General features: G+C 46.4%; 1 protein-coding gene across 3 annotated transcripts in view; it reads right to left on the bottom strand.

The window, feature by feature from the left end:
- Positions 1 to 17991, bottom strand: part of EPB41L4B (erythrocyte membrane protein band 4.1 like 4B) — a 129374-nt gene that overhangs the window by 12101 nt on the left and 99282 nt on the right. For 2 of the 3 annotated variants that reach the window (XM_055301965.1, XM_055301967.1), the window contains exons 18-22: positions 16802 to 16927; positions 15926 to 15993; positions 12876 to 12974; positions 6788 to 6974; positions 4347 to 4424 (exon numbers count right to left, since the gene is read on the bottom strand). In XM_055301965.1, coding sequence (XP_055157940.1) covers positions 4347 to 4424; positions 6788 to 6974; positions 12876 to 12974; positions 15926 to 15993; positions 16802 to 16927 — 558 coding nt within the window. The remainder of the gene's footprint in view (positions 1 to 4346; positions 4425 to 6787; positions 6975 to 12875; positions 12975 to 15925; positions 15994 to 16801; positions 16928 to 17991) is intronic. The other variant, XM_055301966.1, reaches the window with a different exon arrangement.

The following is a 17991-nucleotide window of genomic DNA, read 5'->3' as shown; positions in this document are numbered from 1 at the left end:
CTTGACTCTTTGGGGAAACAGAAAGATTTCTGGCATAGACAAATGAGGATGAAAATGTGAAAGGCTTCTTTATCATTCAGATAAGCAAAGAGGTTGCCAGTTTGAGGACTGGAGAGACAAGTCAGAGAGCACGTGAGGACGGGTAGACATTGGGAAGTAGTGAGCAGCCGGGCCTGTGCCCCTCCTTCACAGGCTCAGGCTCGGGCACAGGGATTGAAGAGCAGAGAGGGACTAGTGTCCCTCTGCCCAGGTGAAACTGGGGAGGTGGCAGGTCCCGGGGTAGAATGGATGGCTGTGTGGCATGTCCAGAAGGACAAGGGATGCTCATCCCAGCAGGACAGAGACTGCCTCTCATCCAAAAGGGGCACGAGGGAAGCAGGGGATGCCCCAGATGCATCAGCAAACAGATGACATCACAAACTAAACAGACTTCCCTCCATCTTCCTGTGCCCTGGGGAAGATGGATGATTCCCCAGGAAGATGGGGGTCAAGCTTCAGCCTTCCCGATAGAACGAGATTCAAAATAAAAAAAATACGTTATTGAGAGAGATGGAAAACCACTTCTTCTGATACCGGGCCCAGGGCGCACTTCTTTGCCCGACACAACCTTCCTGTGGCCAGGCCAGGCTCCTCCCTGGCACGTGAACTCTAATATTCCCAGGCCCAGAACAGACCTGGGTCCTGAGCACCTCCACTTTGCAGCTGGGCGACGTGTCCTCATTCTACTCCGCCAACACCAACACCCCGGGCACGTGCCCAGACTCACCTTCCACCGTGGACAATGGGTCTCCACTCATTTGCTTTCTTCCCTCCCGATCCTCTCTCTCGCCCCACTTCTCCCATCCCGGCTAGAAACTCCAGTCTGACTGTCAGGTGTGCGATGAGGATTCCAGCCCCGGGCAAGCAACAAGCTACACAGGTGGCAGGGTGTCTATTGCTAAATGGAGCTACAGAATGGAAGAGTTGGGGACTGGAGAAGAAAAGACATGGGAAAAAAGGAGGAGAAAGTGTTGCAAGACTGACACACTGGAAAGAATGTGTTTTTGGAGAGTTTGAGGATGAAAATCCTTGGAGTCGTGCAGGGTGCAAGAGAATTAAGAAGGAAGCAAAGTGGGATTTGAGAAGTGTTACCAGGGAGGTGATAATTTAATCCTGGATGCTTTTTGAGAGATGCCAGTTAAAGACTGAAGCTTACTCTTATTCTCAGTTGTTTGGACTGTGCTTCTTTGAAAACCACTCCACACAGAGACTGGATCATCAGGATTGGAGGCCTAAGGGTTAGACCAGCACTTCTAATGCCTTGATGGAACGTCGCCGAACGAAGGCAAGAGAATCCGGTCCCAATCCTTTCTCTGCTGTCCTTTGAGCTCTGGCCCAAGGAAGCAGGGTGGTGCTGTGGCTTTGGGAGTCTCATCCAGCCCCAGGCCCTAAATCCATCTCTCCTCCACTGTCCTCTGGGGCAGAGACACCATGCCCCCACCCTCTCCTCCAGAAGAACAGAGAGGACTGCTGCTTGCATTTCTATGATGCGAGGCGGAGCAGGTGAAGCATGGAGGTAAGAAGACCTGACAGGAGAAAAAGGCTGCTGGAGCCCCCTCCCTCTCCAGGACCACTCGGCATTGGTGAAGACAGGAGTCTGGAGGGACATAAGGTCAGAGCTGGTGATGCCAAGGACAGCCCCAAATGGAGTGGGGTCTCATGAAAACACCAGCCCTCCTGCATACCTTCCGTGTGAACATGTACGTGGATGCACATGCACTCCCACCCCAAAGCCACATAAGCAAGACAAAGGATGCTTCATCCTGAGATCACGTATTCACAGCACACTGCAGCAGTGAAGGGGGCAGCCAGGTCCCACTACAGGACGAGGACCTCAGCTGCCCTGTGCCCGGGGAAGTGCAGCACCCTGGGCCCCGCTTCAGGGCTCAGTCAGAGCAGCCCAGAGATGGCAAGGTATCCTCAGAGAGGGAGTGAGCTCCCTGTGGCCAGGGGGGTACAAGCAGAGGTACTGGCACCTCAGATCAGGTGACCTCTGGGTCCCACACAGATGCCACTTCCTTTCTATTATCAGACCATTAACGTTCAAAGATAAAAATGGGACAATGAAATCTTCCCTCTGGATCGGCAACACAATGTGTTTTCAGGAAATCCTACTGATCCTGTCAGAGCCACGTAAGATATATTTTTATAAACTACCCCGAGTTTCTCAGGTCTGCCAGAACCTTTCATAAAGACTCAGTATTTTGTTCATGCTGCACCCTTGGCATAAGATGCTCTGGTCCATTTCCTCCATCTGGCAAACTCCTACTCATACTTCAAAACCCCCATGCTATGAAGCCTTCTTTTGCTCAGTGGCCCCCAGACAGGCTAAAGCACTGGGTCCCACAAAAGTAGCAGTTCCTATAGGCTCTTAGATGGCATTACCTGCAGCATGCCTCCACATTCTGGAAATTGCTCAAGCCTAACTCAGAGAGCAATATTCCCCTACTGCCTCCTATTCCTGCCCAGCGTGTTTTCTTCAGCATGGGTCTAGGAACTCAGCTTTCTCCCCCTTCTGCCTCCGTAGGCCCTCACATTGTGCCCTAGGGGTTCTCAGGTCCCTTTGGGGTTTGCTGCCCTGCAGCTAGACTGATGTCCTCAGACTGCTGCCCTGGCTTCTAGCCGCCCCCCACCCCCGTGGCCCTCCTAGGGTGTAAGGCCTCCACTGGGACACTCAGTTGGGATCCTGATGTAGCACCAGGCCCAGGCTGTTTAACTTGCTGTCCCGTCCCGCACACCCCTTATTCTGTGTTCTCAGTCTGAGGAGTGCTTTAAACACAGCCCCTCTTCCAGGCACTGCTCTGCCCCAAAGTGGCAAGTCTCTGAAATCCAGATGCCACATTCAGCCCAATCTGGTGATGCAAAGGGCAGCAGAGAAGGAACTGGAACACCTGGGCTCTGGCCCCATCCCCACTTGGGGACTCAGTTTCCCCATCTGTGCAAAAGGATGACAAGCTGATGAGAGAAGGCCCTGCTTCTGGGTTATCCTATTTTGGCAATTTGTCTAACAAGAAGACCATCGATAACTCAGCTGCATTTTCTCTGACACGGGAAGGGAGTAACCCCCAACGTTCCCGGAGCAGGCCGGCTCGCCCACTGTCCGTTCTCAGCTATTCATCCAAACGTGCTGACTCGAAGCTCTTGGACGGTACCAACTCTCCAGACGAGAAGTACAGCTGTATAGATCACAAATGAGTGCCCTCTGCCAGCTGAAGCAGGGACGGTGATCCCTCCTAAAGCCTAGACCATAATCTGCCTCATTCATCCCCTCTTTGAAAGCCTTCCAGAAACCCTTCCTATCCACCACCAGCTCCTCCCGCGAGCCCTTCCTGAACGACTCCCACTCCTGGCTTCTCCTGTCAAGCCTGGCCCTCCATCAACCTGACTTCCCTCCAGCCTCCAGCTGCCCCGTCCTCTCCCAGAGCCTCCCACACATGACCCACTCTGTGTTGAGTTCTCGGGAGGTAGGTTTTGACTTGGTTCACATTTTGACTCACATTCCACATTTGTGGACCATGATCTATGCTGAGGTTCACTTGGGTATCAGCCAAAAGAGCATCCAAGTTTGCCTGTGTCACCTAATGCTATTCATAATATCTCACACACATTTATGGTGCTTTTATATTCTTCGAGGGCTTTCTCTGTCTCATGTGATCATTAAGACACTCTTAGGCAGATACGGCAAACGATGGCATCCTTTACCCCATGACAAGGCTCCTAAGGAGAGGAGCAGAGACTGGAGCCAGGTCTGGCCTGCATGACTCCTGGGCCAGGGCTCTCTCCCCTGCAAGGGTTTCTTGCCTGCAGGAGTCTCATGAGGACCACCATCCCTAAGGGAAGACCTGTATGCAGAGGATGGAGGATGGCAGGGCAGGGGGGCACGAGAGGCCTTGGAAAGCTGGAGTGAGGCCTTGAGCCAGTGCTTCGGACCAGAGCACATTGTTGGAAGCAGCAGCAAAAGGTGCCCCATGGGTGGGCATGCAGGGAGCAGCCCAGGAAGCCAAAAAGCCAAGACCCAAGCACCAAGGATCCCAACCCGCTGGGGAAGCAGCAGACAGGCAGGGTGGGACCCCGGTAGCTGCCCTTTTCAGGGGAAAAAGAGCACCGTCTTCTTGAGGGCTCTGGGAGGTAAAGGGACCCATGTGCCTGAACCCCCAAAGAAGGCTGATCCCTGAACCTCCAGGCCGTGAGCAGGACAAGAGGAAGAGCCTTCCCAACAGCGATGCCCACCTCTGTCCATCCGTCCCACTGCCAAGATGTTTCTATGGTCTGTGGCTTTTCTGGTTTTAGCAAAATGGGAAGTTTACCAGAGGAGTAGCTTCTGTGAAGTCCATCAGGAGATCGCCTGGCTCCAAGGTAAAGGCACCTCCTCGGTCAGAGGGACTCTAGGAAGGCAGATAAAAATATTGCTGGTCAGTGTCAACTCTGGACCAACAAGGGAAGTCCCCAGAAAACACAGACTTTTTCCATCACTGAGCCCCTGACCGTGCCAATCCCCCAGACTGTTTGCTTTCCCAGCAGTGTGCAAATTATAGAAACCAAACCCCAAATGTTTTCTGAAACCTTAATGGGTAGAAACAGTGTGCAGGCTAGGGAACCGCCTTTTTTAAAAAGGTGCAAACAACTTCTTTTAAGTGCTCTGAGTGTTCTTTGGTCTTTTGTGAGGGGAAATGCTTCAAAGAGTCCTCTGAGGGGCAGCCCGGGTGGCTCAGCGGTTTAGCACTGCCTTCAGCCCAGGGCATGATCCTGGAGACCCGGGATCGAGTCCTGCATCGGGCTCCCTGCACGGAGCCTGCTTCTCCCTCTGCCTGTGTCTCTGCCATTCTCTGTGTGTGTGTCTCTCATGAACAAATGAATAAATAAAATCTAAAAAAAATTTTTTTAAAAAGAGTCATCTGAATATATATAGAGAAAAGATCTCATTCTGTATCTAGCGGGCCAAACCCTCAAGGAGCTAAACTCACATGCCCAGGGGATGTCGAGCACGTAACTCTTGATTTCAGGGTCATGAGTTCAAGCTCCATGTGTGGCACAGAGTTTATTTTCTTTTTTTTTCTTTTTTTTTCAGAGTTTATTTTAAAAACAAAATTTTTTTTTAGAGATTTTACTTATTTATTTGACAGAGTGAGAGAGCACACAAGCAGGAGGAATGGCAGAGGGAGAGGGAGAAGCAGACTCCTTCTTGAGCAGAGAGCCAGAGGCGGGGCTCTATCCCAGGACCCTGGGATCATCATGATCTGAGCTGAAAGTAGATGGTTAACCAACTGAGCCACCCAGGCGCCCCTAAAAATTAAAAAACAAAAAACGACATCTGCATAGTAATGAGGAAGATCTTCATGGTGGGAGGAAGGTATCTCTGAAACCCACATGCAGTTTTTCAGAAAACATTTTTTTCCCTTTTTGCCCTGGGGTCTCAGCAGCATGGGAGGCCTACAGGTCCTTTATGGGGAAAAAAAATAACCCCCATCAACTTGGCACAAGCAGGGCCCTAAGGAGAGAGATGGCCAGGAGAGGGAGCCCTGTGGCCTCTGGTAGGATGCCACCCACATCCCCATCCCCACTGAATTCTCCTTTGTTTCATACTTTTTTTTTTTTTTTTTGCTTGGTTTTAACCATGGTGAAGAATATATGATAGGAACCCATGTTCACACTTCGAACAAAGCAGTGTGAGGGGCTCTGCCAAGACAGGGGAACTTAGCTCAACATACCAGGAGGTGATTTACAGGAAAGCAGGGAGCCTCAGTCTGGGCTGGTCCCTGGCTGAGGGGTCCCTGGCCTGAGCAGGATCTCCTGCTGAGCACCACAAAGGGATTCCCAAAGATCCTGGGGAGGGGGAACTGGTAAATGACCAGCCGGTCAAGCAGGATACAGATACAGCCGGGCCCATTGTTGACCTAGAGGCTACTAGGAATCATGACCAGTTGGCCCAGATGTCACCTCCACTGGACCTGATGCTGGCCCATCAGCTGGGCAGGGAAGCAGACCTTATTCCCATTTTTAGGGGAAGGAAACAGGCTTGGGGAAACAGGTCTGCGGCGTACCTGCACGTCTCAAGTGTGTGAAAGGACCAGCTGGGAACAGAGTCTGGGGGCTGCTCTTGCCTTCAAGGCCCCCACCGTTCCTCAGTGGGAACCACAGACCAAGCAGCCTCTGACTTGCCATCTACTCATAGTGCAATAGGTTTGAACGTATTCAGACCAACTGCTGCAGAATGACCATAGCTAAGGGTCACTCAGAGAAAACCGAGAGAAATGCCTTGAGCAAGACCTTTGCCACAGCCCATTCACATAGCTGGCGACTTCCTGAAATTGCGAACTGTCAAAATAATATTGTCCATTTTCAAACTATTCACATGGACCCATCCAATATAAGGAGTGGGACGGGGACACTTCCATGTTTTTACTGCTCCAAATTTTCCATGATGAGGGGAAAACCATTTCTTTCCTATGTTTATGGTGCGGTGAAGCTTATATAGGGATGATACTCTAAACCCAAAATTGCCCTCCAAGATCTCTTCCATTTTCTCTTAAAGTACATTGTGCAAAGCCTTTATGATACCATTTGGGGCTCATAAACAGGTCTTCTTCTGGGGAGAGTTATATAAAACCCCTGCCCTGGTGGTTGTCACCCTTGTTTTATGAGCACACGGTTGACTGCGCCAAGTTTCAGTGCACGCGGGATGCCATGCACTAAATTGATACTGAATTCCTAGCAAGTGCAGCTACTCCTTGGGGCTTCCCCCCCGTACCTTGGCCCCCGGGGACAGCTGACCCTTGCCTTCTGAGTTCTGAGGCGAGCTGAGTTTGTGGCCCTTGGGGGACACCAGCGGTGCTGAGACTTGCGTGGTGGCCGTGGTGGTGTTTGTGGCGGCGGCTGTGGGCGCTCCTACTGCCTCGGCCAGGTCAGGAGGGAGGTCATCTTCATCACTGCGGTTACTAAAAGCACATGAAGCTCTGCTCATTACGACAATAAACAGGCTGTGGGGAGCAGAGGGAGGGCCGGGAGGGGGTGGGGGAGCTCCCCAAACAGATGTCTGCCAGATGTCCAGCTTCCAGGAGGCAAGACAGTGACATTTTTGCCAAAGCCAATTTGGGCTGAATTTTTTTTTTTTTTTGTCATTTGCCAAGGGATTAAGAAAATTGTCTTTATTATGGAAAGATATACATAATATTTATAATTTCTTTTCCATTGGGAAGCGTACATTCACAATGTTGGGGGCCCATCCTCACCATCTCCACCCAAAACTTTTTCATCACCCCCAACAGCAACTCTGTATCCATGGAACAGTAACTTGCAGTGTCCTCTCCCTGAGGCCCCTGGTAACAGCTGTTCTGCTTTCTGTCTGGATGAATTTAACTATTCTAGGGACCTCATATTAGTGGAATCAAACAATATATGTCCTTCTGTATCTGGTTAATCTCACTTACCATAATGTTTCCAAGGCCCATCCATGTTGCACCATACACCAAAATTTCATTCCTTTTTAAGGCTGGATAATATTCCATTGCATTGATGGGCTATGTTTTGTTTATCCATGCACCTGTTGATGTACTAACATGTGTTTGAGATCTTGCTTTCAATTCCTTTGGATTGGGATTCCACTTGAGGTGGAATTGCTGGGTCATATGGTAGTCCTATGCTGAAGTTTTTTGAGGAGCCACCAAACCAAGGGAGTGACTTCCCTTAGGAGGGTAAATACAAGCCATTTAAGAACCAAATGCCCTGAGTGAAAAGTATAATCACCCCTGTCATGGCCTAATAACAACTGTTCCTCTGGTGTGACAAAATAGTTACAGGGGAGGAGCTGGGCATGTTTGTCTGGGGCCTCACAGCTCTGGTCTTGGAACCTCTCTGGTGGAATGGGATGATGCAGGTGCGAAAGTACACTAGACAGGAAGTCACCACGATGGAGGAGAAGTCTGGGTTGCATTCTGGGTTTGTTTCCAGGGCTTGGATTTGTGGGGCAGGCTTGGCCTCCCACCAAGTACATTAAGGCAGGACGCCCTGTTAATCTGCTCATACTGGCACAGGACAGACCAGTGCCATCAATCAGCCATTCTTAGTATGGACAGTATCTTCTCAAATTTACAGAAATTAAGCCAAGTCCTTGATCCCCTACTGTCAACCAGAATGCCGCCTGTGCAGTAAAGGGCTGACCCTGCAGGCCTGGGGTGCTCTAACTCGGCACATTCCAAACCTCTGGCCACTGATGAGCTTCTGGGAGAACCTCGGGGCCCTGGGCATATCTGCATGATAAGGGTGTCACTGCATACCTGACCTTGGGCCATGCCACATAGTCTATGCTAGCAATGTGACTTCTAGTGAAGACCTGCAGACAAAACCTGCTTTTGATTACAGGTCTTCACTATATGCTCACACTAATATCAATTTGATCTTGGGGTTAGGGGTTGGTTGTTGGAGACTGGGTACCTGTTCCATGACTATGTGACTGACCCCCAATAATAAGCCTGGATACCAAGGCTCCGGTGAGTTGCCCTGCTTGGTACTACTTCACATATGCTGTCACATGTTGTTGCTGGAAGAATTAAACACTGACCCTGTGACTCCTCAGGACAAGACAAGTGGAAGCTGGTGCCCAGGCTTCTTATCCACTCTGTGTCTTTTCCTTTGCTGATTTTAATCTGTATTCTTCCACTGGAATAAGCCATGACCATGAGGATAACAGCTTTTCTGAGTTTTGCAAGTCCTTCCAGTGAATAATCAGACTTGAGGGTAGTCTTTGGGACCCTGATACATGTTTCCTAGGGGGCTTCCATGTGGAACTCCTAGAGCTACCCCGGCACAGGAGTTATATTTTATTTATGTTTTATTTTTATTTTTTAAAGATCTTATCTATTCATGAGAAACACAGAGAGGCAGAGACATAGGATCCCCATAAGGAGCCCTATGTGGGACTCGATCCCCGGACCCAGGATGACTCCCTGAGCTGAAGGGAGATGCTCAACCACTGAGCCACCCAGGCATCCCAGGAGTTCTGTTTTAGAAATGGTGGCTGAGCAAGAGGTGTAGATAAAAGTTCCATGGACAGTGGGCACCAGTGTGGCCTGAGCAGGGTCCCTCACAGGGTCCTCATCATGCCAATGGCCTTGTGCAAAATGTGGCCATGGTATACAACTGAGCTGTAGGTGGGACTCGTCGAGGGAGTTTCTGGGGGACTTGGGATCATTCTGTCGACAGAAAAGCCTTAAGAGGAGGATTTAGGACTTAGTTTTAGGAAGGAGACAGGTGAGGCTGGAACAAGTAAGTGGGAAAAATGAATAAGATGCCACATATGTAGATCCATGCTGATGAAGTTAATCAGATCAGTAACTCATGCATTTGCCATATAATTTTTACACCAGCCCTGCATTATAATCTCCACTCTTCAGAGAAGCAGACGCTAGTCAGTGGCTGATTGTGACACGACTTGCTCAAGGTGACACAGCTAGTTAAGTGGAAGACGGGGGTTAAAATTCTTTTCTGCCTCATTACAAAAGAAAATCATAACCTTAAAAGCATAGTTATGCAGTTTAACATTATAGGCCATTAAAAAAAAAAACATAGCTAATCTCTCACAGCAGGAAGTCAACTGACACTGCCTAAAATTGAAAAAGACTCCAGATTCTTGATGGTTTTTATAACCTTTTGTCCTAACTCAGATTTTGTGGCAAAGAGATAATCTGCCTAACTGCAATGCGTCTTTCAATTCAACCCCAGTTTCTGAGGTAAATTCATGTTAAATTCATGAAATATCATTTAATAAGGACAATTTTGTGTATAGTTAGATTATTTTCTTTGAAATGATTTCCTTCCATTTTAACAATATGTGAAAAATGTCTACAGCAATAGTCATTAAATGTGAACATAGGTTATTTTTGATGGCATGATTCTAGGAAAATGGTTAGCTTTTCTCTTCAGACTTACAATATTTTTCTCTTTAGAATATTTTCAGACTTTTATACTATGTTTAAATAAATAGTAAAGTTAAATTTCTAGATGAAAATAAAGCCGCTCATCATTTTCTAAACATCCTGGCTGGTATCAAAGAAGGACACTCTTTCCTGCCTCAAACTCTACATAGAGTTCTGTGTCTCTCTCTTCTCTATACACAGCAGTCACACGTTTCTTCGCTATGTCATTACTTCCAGGAAAGAACATGGCTGAGTTGTTTATATCCTTAAAAGGATCAATTTGGGGACGCCTGGGTGGTTCGGCAGTTGAGCGTCTGCCTTCAGCCCAGGGCATGATCCTGGAGTCCTGGGATCGAGTCCCACGTCGGGCTCCCTGCATGGAGCCTGCTTCTCCCTCTGCCTGTGTCTCTGCCTCTCTCTCTCTGTGTCGCTCATGAATAAATAAATAAAATCTTTAAAAATATTTTTAAAAATAGATAAAAACATCAACTTGAAAACTTGTTCAGAGCATTTGAACATCATGATGCTCTTGGTGGGGAACCCTAAAATCCAAATACAGATCATGCTGGTCTAGGAACTCAGAATATCCCAACAGTCAAAAGGGCTGTGTGTGTATGTGTGTATGTATGTGTGTGTTTCAAAAATAGTAATGCAGAAATATTTTTAAAATGGGAAACCTGGGTATCCCTGGGTGGCTCAGCGGTTTGGTGCCTGCCTTTGCCCAGGGTGTGATCTTGGAGTCCCGGGATCGAGTCCCCCGTCGGGCTCCTGGCATGGAGCCTGCTTCTCCCTCTGCCTGTGTCTCTGCCTCTCTCTCTCTCTCTCTCTGTCTATCATGAATAAATAAATAAAATCTTTTAAAAAATAAAATGGGAAATCTGAGTGTTTCCATCTATATTCCTTGACATTGTGTTTATTAACTTATCAATATCTATGACTGGAAGAGATGAGAAAATACATGGTGACTAGTGTCAGCAACTGAAGAACTATTTTTATGGCACAAAAACTTAAACCTGGGAAAATCTCATCCATTAATTTTTCTTTCATTACTAATGCAGAAAATGCTGCTATTCCTTGATTTTTGAAGCAAAAATACTTTGGGGCAACTTAAGAAATACATATACGAAGTTAGAGGTTTGAAAAGGGTTTACTTAAAAGAGCCACTGTAGTGAGTTAAATTTTCTTCCCTTCCAGGCCACTATTAGTCATTGTTTCCAACATGATTACATATCCCAAATAGGTGATAATAGCATTTGGAGTTTCAAAATGTAAAAGTCTAATCCTGACAGCTTTATCCTCAAGGGAGCAGATTTTTTCATGGTTTAATTTGTCCCCCAGAAACCATTAGGACTGTTAATTATTTGAATTGCTCATTTTGGCTTTCCTAGGAAATACAGCTGCTCTAACTGTCCAGAGTTTCTATTAAGGCTAATGATGTGGGAGGTGGCTGTGTCTTCCTTTTCATCAGGTGCAGGTGGCAGGCTCGAGATGGCTGTTTGAGGAGTGCATCCAGAGTCACCCTCCTCAGCCTACACTTTGCACTCAGGGTACCCCCCAATCTTGACCTTTTCTCAGAGGCTTTCACGTCCTTGAGAAGAGAGGAAAGGGAGATAGTTCATCTTCTGGCCAGGTCCCTTGCTATGGGCTGTACTCGCATTACCCCATGTCAACCCTCACCAAATTCCTCAGGGCTAGGTATGTCACCCATTTTACAGACAAGGAAAGAGGCTGAAAAAGTAATTTCTCTAAGAGTTTAGAGCAATAAACTAGCCAGGACTCTGCCAGAAGCCTTTCTGACTCCAGAGCTGCATGGTTTCCATAGCAACCAAAGATATCCCTGCAACCCTCTGACCAATTACACACCCAGCAGAGTGCTACACCAAGGTCAAGAAATGGAACTACCATTGTGATTAGCACTACTACTCTTACTACAATACTACTACTCTTATTACAGCAGTTGCCTGTCTTCTTTGGATTGTAATTATTTACAATCTGTCTCTCCCTCCAATAAATTGTGACCCCTCAGATGGGAACAGTCAAAGTCATTTTGTTCTTCCTAGAACAGCCTGAAACAACACTGTGCAAATGGTAGCCAATAAATTTTTGTTAATCTGAACAAAACTGGACAGGCCCTGGTGGTTCTGGGATACTTTGGGATATGACTCCTCCCATAGATCTCATACAGCTCAGTGATTAGTTTTGGTTCTGTTTGCAGACCATGATACCATTTCACAATTATGGAATAGAGGCAGCTTTTGATATGGTTTCTCATGATTCCCCATCCTGGTTTTCATGCCCCTGTGTAATCCCTGACCCTTGAGTATGGGCTGGCCCTAGTGACTTGCTTCTAATGAAAAGAAAATGGCAAAAATAATGGGATGTCATTTGTGATTAGGTCACAAAAGGCTATGACTTTTGCCTTGCAAGAGTTCTCTCTGGCTCTTCTTGTGTACTTTCTCTGATGCGGAAAGCTAGAGAGGTATACGTGGCTAGGAACTGAGGATGACCTCCAGACAACAGCCAGCAAGAACCAAATCTTGTCTCAATCTGCAAGAATAAGCCTTCAGATGAGACCACAGCCTTTGCCCACACCTCGAATGTTAAGAGACCCTGACACAACAGATCCAACTAAGCCATGCCCAGACTTCCAACTCACATAAACTGTGAGGTAATAGATGTAGACTATTTAAAACCACTAATTTCGGAGTAATTCATTACACAGCAATCAATGATCAATACATATGCCAACCATGTAATGTTTTTAGGGAGAAAAGTCTAGTACCATTATAACCTAAATTGGAAACAAAACTGTATTTTGGGGCATGGCTCTTTGGAAATGGTGTGAAAGGCTAAGAAGCATTTATAATGGAAAATGTACCATCAACTTTGTGATTATAATTGACAAACTTGCAGTACAGAACTCACAAACTGTATTGTCTTGTTAACTTCCTCACTCGGGGAGGCTTGATTTCCGGCTTTTCCATTGCTGGTTGGGTAGTTTCCACACGTATAGGAATAGGACTTCTAGACACATACCAAAAACAGAACATCACCAACAGAAAAGTTTATGGTCTAGTTTTGGCTGTAGGAACTGCTTTCTCAGTTATTTTAAACCCTTAATAACATTGATGGTCAACATATCCATTTTTCCTCCTTTCCACTCTACTTATTAAATATAATTTTTAAACATGTCATAGAAAATCCAAAAACAAAAACCAAAATCATAGGGAAGAAAATATAGCAAGTAAGAACTGAGTATAATTGGGGTACAACATAAAGCTTCCCTGCCCAAAACACCTACCTCCAGGGTTTGGTTCATTCCCAGGTTTTGCCAATAAAATGAGCAAAGAGAAGCCTGTGGATAACCCATTTTTACTTCCAAGTAATCTGGTAGCTATGTTATTTTAAATATAGCACAGAATATGTTTTTTTAAATATAAACACAGTATTTAATGTGAAAAATGCATAATCAGAAGGCCTTTAAGACTTGTTCTATAACATTTTAATTTTGTGTATATGTGAAAATGGTAAAAATTGTTTCACTTCTATATTTCCTCAAGGAAATATGCCAGATAACCAATGGGCTCAATCAAAACAGTGATTTTTAAGAAAAAGCTTTCACGTGTTTTTGTAGCAGTTTTGACTAATTTCATTTAACAAATCAGAAATTACCTTCTGGGACCTAAGGACATCAAAAGAAGTTGAGGTCCTCAACAAGGAACTTCTGGCAAGTCACTGAACAATTCTGAGCCCCCATTTCCTCTTCTATTTAGTGTCTAATATGGTGATGGGCATGTGGCCAGTGCCTAATCAATATTTGTTGAATAAACATGTGAAAGAAGAGCAAATAGAGAAACTGGAGTCACCATAGCTTAGGTTCATGATTTCCTCAAGCTAGGACCCTAGAGTCAACTGAACGTAGTCCCTGGAAGAACTCACGCTCAACCAGGGGAGCACATAGCTTCACTTGGGTGGAATGGTTGGGCATCTGGAAAGCTTCATGGAGGAGTTTACACTTAGGCAGACAGAGAGAAGACTTCCAAGGAAGACAGAGTAGAGAGCTACAGAATGCAAGTGCTGGAACCTCCTGTGGGTGAGGTCTCAACAGAGGAACCAGGCATTTCCACAAGAGGGGGAAGCAGGGACCAGGTCCTGAGGGGCCTCAGACTCAGGAGTTTACACTGAAGGTCAAGGTGTCACTAAAGGTTTTAGGCAAGGGAATGGCATAGTCAGGCTTGCTTTCTGGAAAAGCCCTTAGAGCAAGGAAGAGAATACTGGTGAAGAGATGGAGATGCTGGGAGCATCTTTAGAGACTGTGGTAGTAGGTATACAGACAGAGAGATGGTGAAGGCTTGTGGTAGATAAGGGTCATGAAGGATAAGGGTCATGAAGGAGGAAAGGATAGATGTGAGGGGAAATACGAATATCGAATTAGCAAGATATGTGACCAATTTCATGAAGGGATGAAAGAGGAAAGTCAAGGACTCCCAGGTATCAGATCTGGAAAATGGGTAGGTAATAATGCCATTAACCAAGAGTGACAAACAGGTTACTGGGGTAGGATGGGAAGGGATGAATTAAGATTTTGAAAACTCCAGGAGGCAGCTGGGTACATTCGCTGGAGTAAGACAACCTTATACTGAGAACACAGATTAGGAATCAAAGGTGACATAGAAAAGTATCAGTTTTATTTTTAACATCAAGAATTCCCCAGAGTAGCAGTTTCTGGAACACCCAGGGTACTTGCTGAAATTCTGGTTCCTGTCTACCCCACCCCACCCCACCCCAAAGCATCTGAAAGGTCTGGGGTAGGATCCAAGAGTCTGTGTGTGTGTGTGTGTGTGTGTGTGTGTGTGTGTGTGTTTAAAATTTATTTACTTATTTGAGAGAGAGAGAGTACACATGCACATGGTCGGGGGAGGGGGAAGAGGGAGAGAGAGAATCTCAAGCTAACTCCCCACAGAGCTCGGAGACTGATATGGGGCTCAATCTCATGACCCTGAGATCACACCCAGCCAAAATCAAGAGCCTGAGGCTTAACCAATGGAGCCACCCAGGCACCCCTAAAGGTCTGTGTTTTTAATGCAATACTGCTGCAGTGACCCTTGGACCCATTCTAGGAAACTCTACCCTAGTGATACCCCGCCAGTATTAGCAGACCACCAAGGTGGCAAGGAACTGCCATGATTTACAGGTTGTTAATTACTTGGGGTGAGAGGGGAAGGGCGTCTGCTCTCTGTGAGATCAGAGGAGGAAGGTTTTCCTCTGGGTTTAAAGCAGTGGTGGCCTGGAAGCTTTAAGGAGCATGTGTGGTGGGCAGCCGAGGTGGCTCAGTGGTTTAGTGCTGCCTTACAGCCCAGGGTGTGATCCTGGGGACCCGGGATCGAGTCCCACGTCAGGCTCCCCGCATGGAGCCTGCTTCTCCCTCTGCCTGTGTCTCTGCCTCTCTCTCTCTCTCTGTCTCTCATGAATAAATAAATAAAATCTTTATTAAAAAAAAAAAAAAGGAACATGTGTGGTTCTAGTACCAGAAAGGAGCTCAGGATAAAGAGTACATCAATGGCCAAAGGAAGAGTGATGAACTGAATGGCGACAGAGAGCAAAAGCCCTGTGCGAAGGGGTCTCCCGTGCTCCGTGGAGAAGTCCGGACTCCACTCTGAAAGCAGAGCAGAGTCTTTAAAGAAAGGATGTCAAGCAGGGGAATGACAAGGTCTTATCTGTATCCTTGAGAAGCAACTCAAAGTGATTTCTTTGTTAGCACGGCGGTTAAAAATAAGAAAACCGAGAGTAAGCAGCATTTTTGAGACTTGAGTTGTTTTAAGCCAGTCTCTTTCTACCTCTTCGTACTGACATGCTTTGCAATTTTCTTTTTTTCCTCTCTGAGTTTATTAGCAAATGCCCTTGTGAGTCATGTTTCGAGGATAACACTGATGGCACAGGGCATCGTTTCCCCAGTCAAACAAGAAGCAACAGACCTTACATTAGCATCCTGAAGACTGGATTTCTTATTGATATTTACAAACGTTGATTCCTCTTTCCCAACCTGTTAGGGAAAACAGGCAGGTTAGTCAAAAGGGAAAATCTTCTAAGGGCCAAAACTGTTCTCAAGGCTCCAACGTTTGAAGGATCCCAGAAATGGGAAGGTAGCTCAGAGAGGTAGTTCACTGAGTACTCCGTCAATAACAAATTTTCTCCGGTGTTTATATAAGTCAAGAAAAAAATGTTTTCGTGAGTCACTCCCCATCACGGGGATTAACACTTAATCACTCAAAGGCAATCAATGCTTGCATTCAGACATTTATTGAGCACCTGCTAGGTGCCAGCTCATGCTTGAATGGGAAAGGGAGAGTGTGGGAAAAGTCAAACCCACAGTTTAATCCCCCACCTCACATTGTAGATCAAGAATAATAATCAGCTCCGTGCTCACATATCACTTACAGCTTACAAAGGAATTTAGAATCTGTCTTTTCATATCAGTGTAACGAGCCTGGGAGGAGTTACGTCATACGATTTCGATAGAAGCCTTGTCCTCCTCCCTCTGGTGAGTCCCACAAAGAATGGTGGGGGAGGAAGGGACACCCACTCGGCCAGTGAGGCCGGCTGAAGGTACACGGGGTGTCAGTGCAGCAGCCCGTGGCCTTCAACCCATCAACAACCTACAGAGCTGGCCCGCACACTTTCCCAGTGAAGAACTCTGTGTTTAAATCTCTGTTCACATAACAGGTGTGGCTCCTGTCTCCTGGCTGGACCCTGTCAGACACCATATCTCAGGCCTAGAGAGCCTCCTGCTTCTGAAGGGCAGGAAGCAAATCTGGGACGTGAAGTTGAAGGAATGCACCAGCTCCACGTACCTGCGCACTCACTCGGGATGCGTTCTCCAACTGGGCTTTCAAAATGTTGCACTTCACGTGATCGGCTACAGGGGAAGGCAAAAGTGGGGTCTGAAGAGTCTTCTCAGAAACTTTTTTTTCCTCGGCCTGAGACACAGACGACAGATTGTCAACAGAGAGGAAAGAAAACACCTACATTAACCTTTCCATCAAGCATAACTGCAAATAACATGGTCTTACCACAAGTGTGGCCCCAACTTTTTATATGGGTGCCACTGCTTCTACTCTTTGTAAAGGATTCACAAGCACATGCTCTCATTCTCTTGTGAAGCAGGGAGAGGATGTACTAGGGGACCTCCGAGCCAGACATCGGGGTGACGGGACAAACAGGAGAGGCTCTTCCGGAGTTCTGCAGCGAGAGCTAGCAGCAGCTCCAGGACGCAAGGTTCGAGTTTTCCATCCCTTAACACAGGGTTGTTCCCTCCATAACTGCCACCTCTTACAGAGAAAGACTCAATTCTGTGACTTGTTGGGGAAAGACTGCAAAATAGTCATTGGTATTCTTACAGCAAATCTTGCTGCAAATTGCGAATCTCAAGAAACTTCTACCTATGCCACCTCATTGCAGAGAGTCTCGGATGTCAGCAATCTGGTACCCTGCCTTCACTATTTTGCCATTTCCTAGGTACTAACTAAACATGTACCTATAATTCATTTTATTTTTTAATTTTTTAAAAAAGATTTTATTTATTTATTCATGACACACACAGACAGAGAGGCAGAGACACAGGCAGAGGGAGAAGCAGGCTCCCTGCGGGGAGCCCAATGTGGGACTTGATCCCGGGATTCAGGGATCATGCCCTGAGCTGAAGGCAGATGCTCAACCACTGGACCACCCAGGTGTCTCTAATTTTATTTTTAAAGATTTCATTTTTAAGTAATCTCTACACCCAATGTGAGGTTCAAACCCACAACCCTGAGATGAAGAATCACATGCTGCACAGACTGAGCCAGCCAGGTGCCCCAACATGTACCTATCATTTATATGATCTAGTTAAGGTGGATTATCCTGAGACTACCTCTTTTAAGTGTGTCCTAAACAATAATATCTTTGAAATCATAGGCATTGTGACTATTATATTTATTATAATAGACATTATGATAATTAACAACTATTAAAAAAATACTCATCTATGTGTATAACCTGAAAT

Source organism: Nyctereutes procyonoides, unplaced genomic scaffold (assembly GCF_905146905.1).
Source record: "Nyctereutes procyonoides isolate TBG_1078 unplaced genomic scaffold, NYPRO_anot_genome, whole genome shotgun sequence".
Classification (NCBI taxonomy): domain Eukaryota; kingdom Metazoa; phylum Chordata; class Mammalia; order Carnivora; family Canidae; genus Nyctereutes; species Nyctereutes procyonoides.
This window is presented reverse-complemented; position numbering and strand designations above follow the sequence as displayed.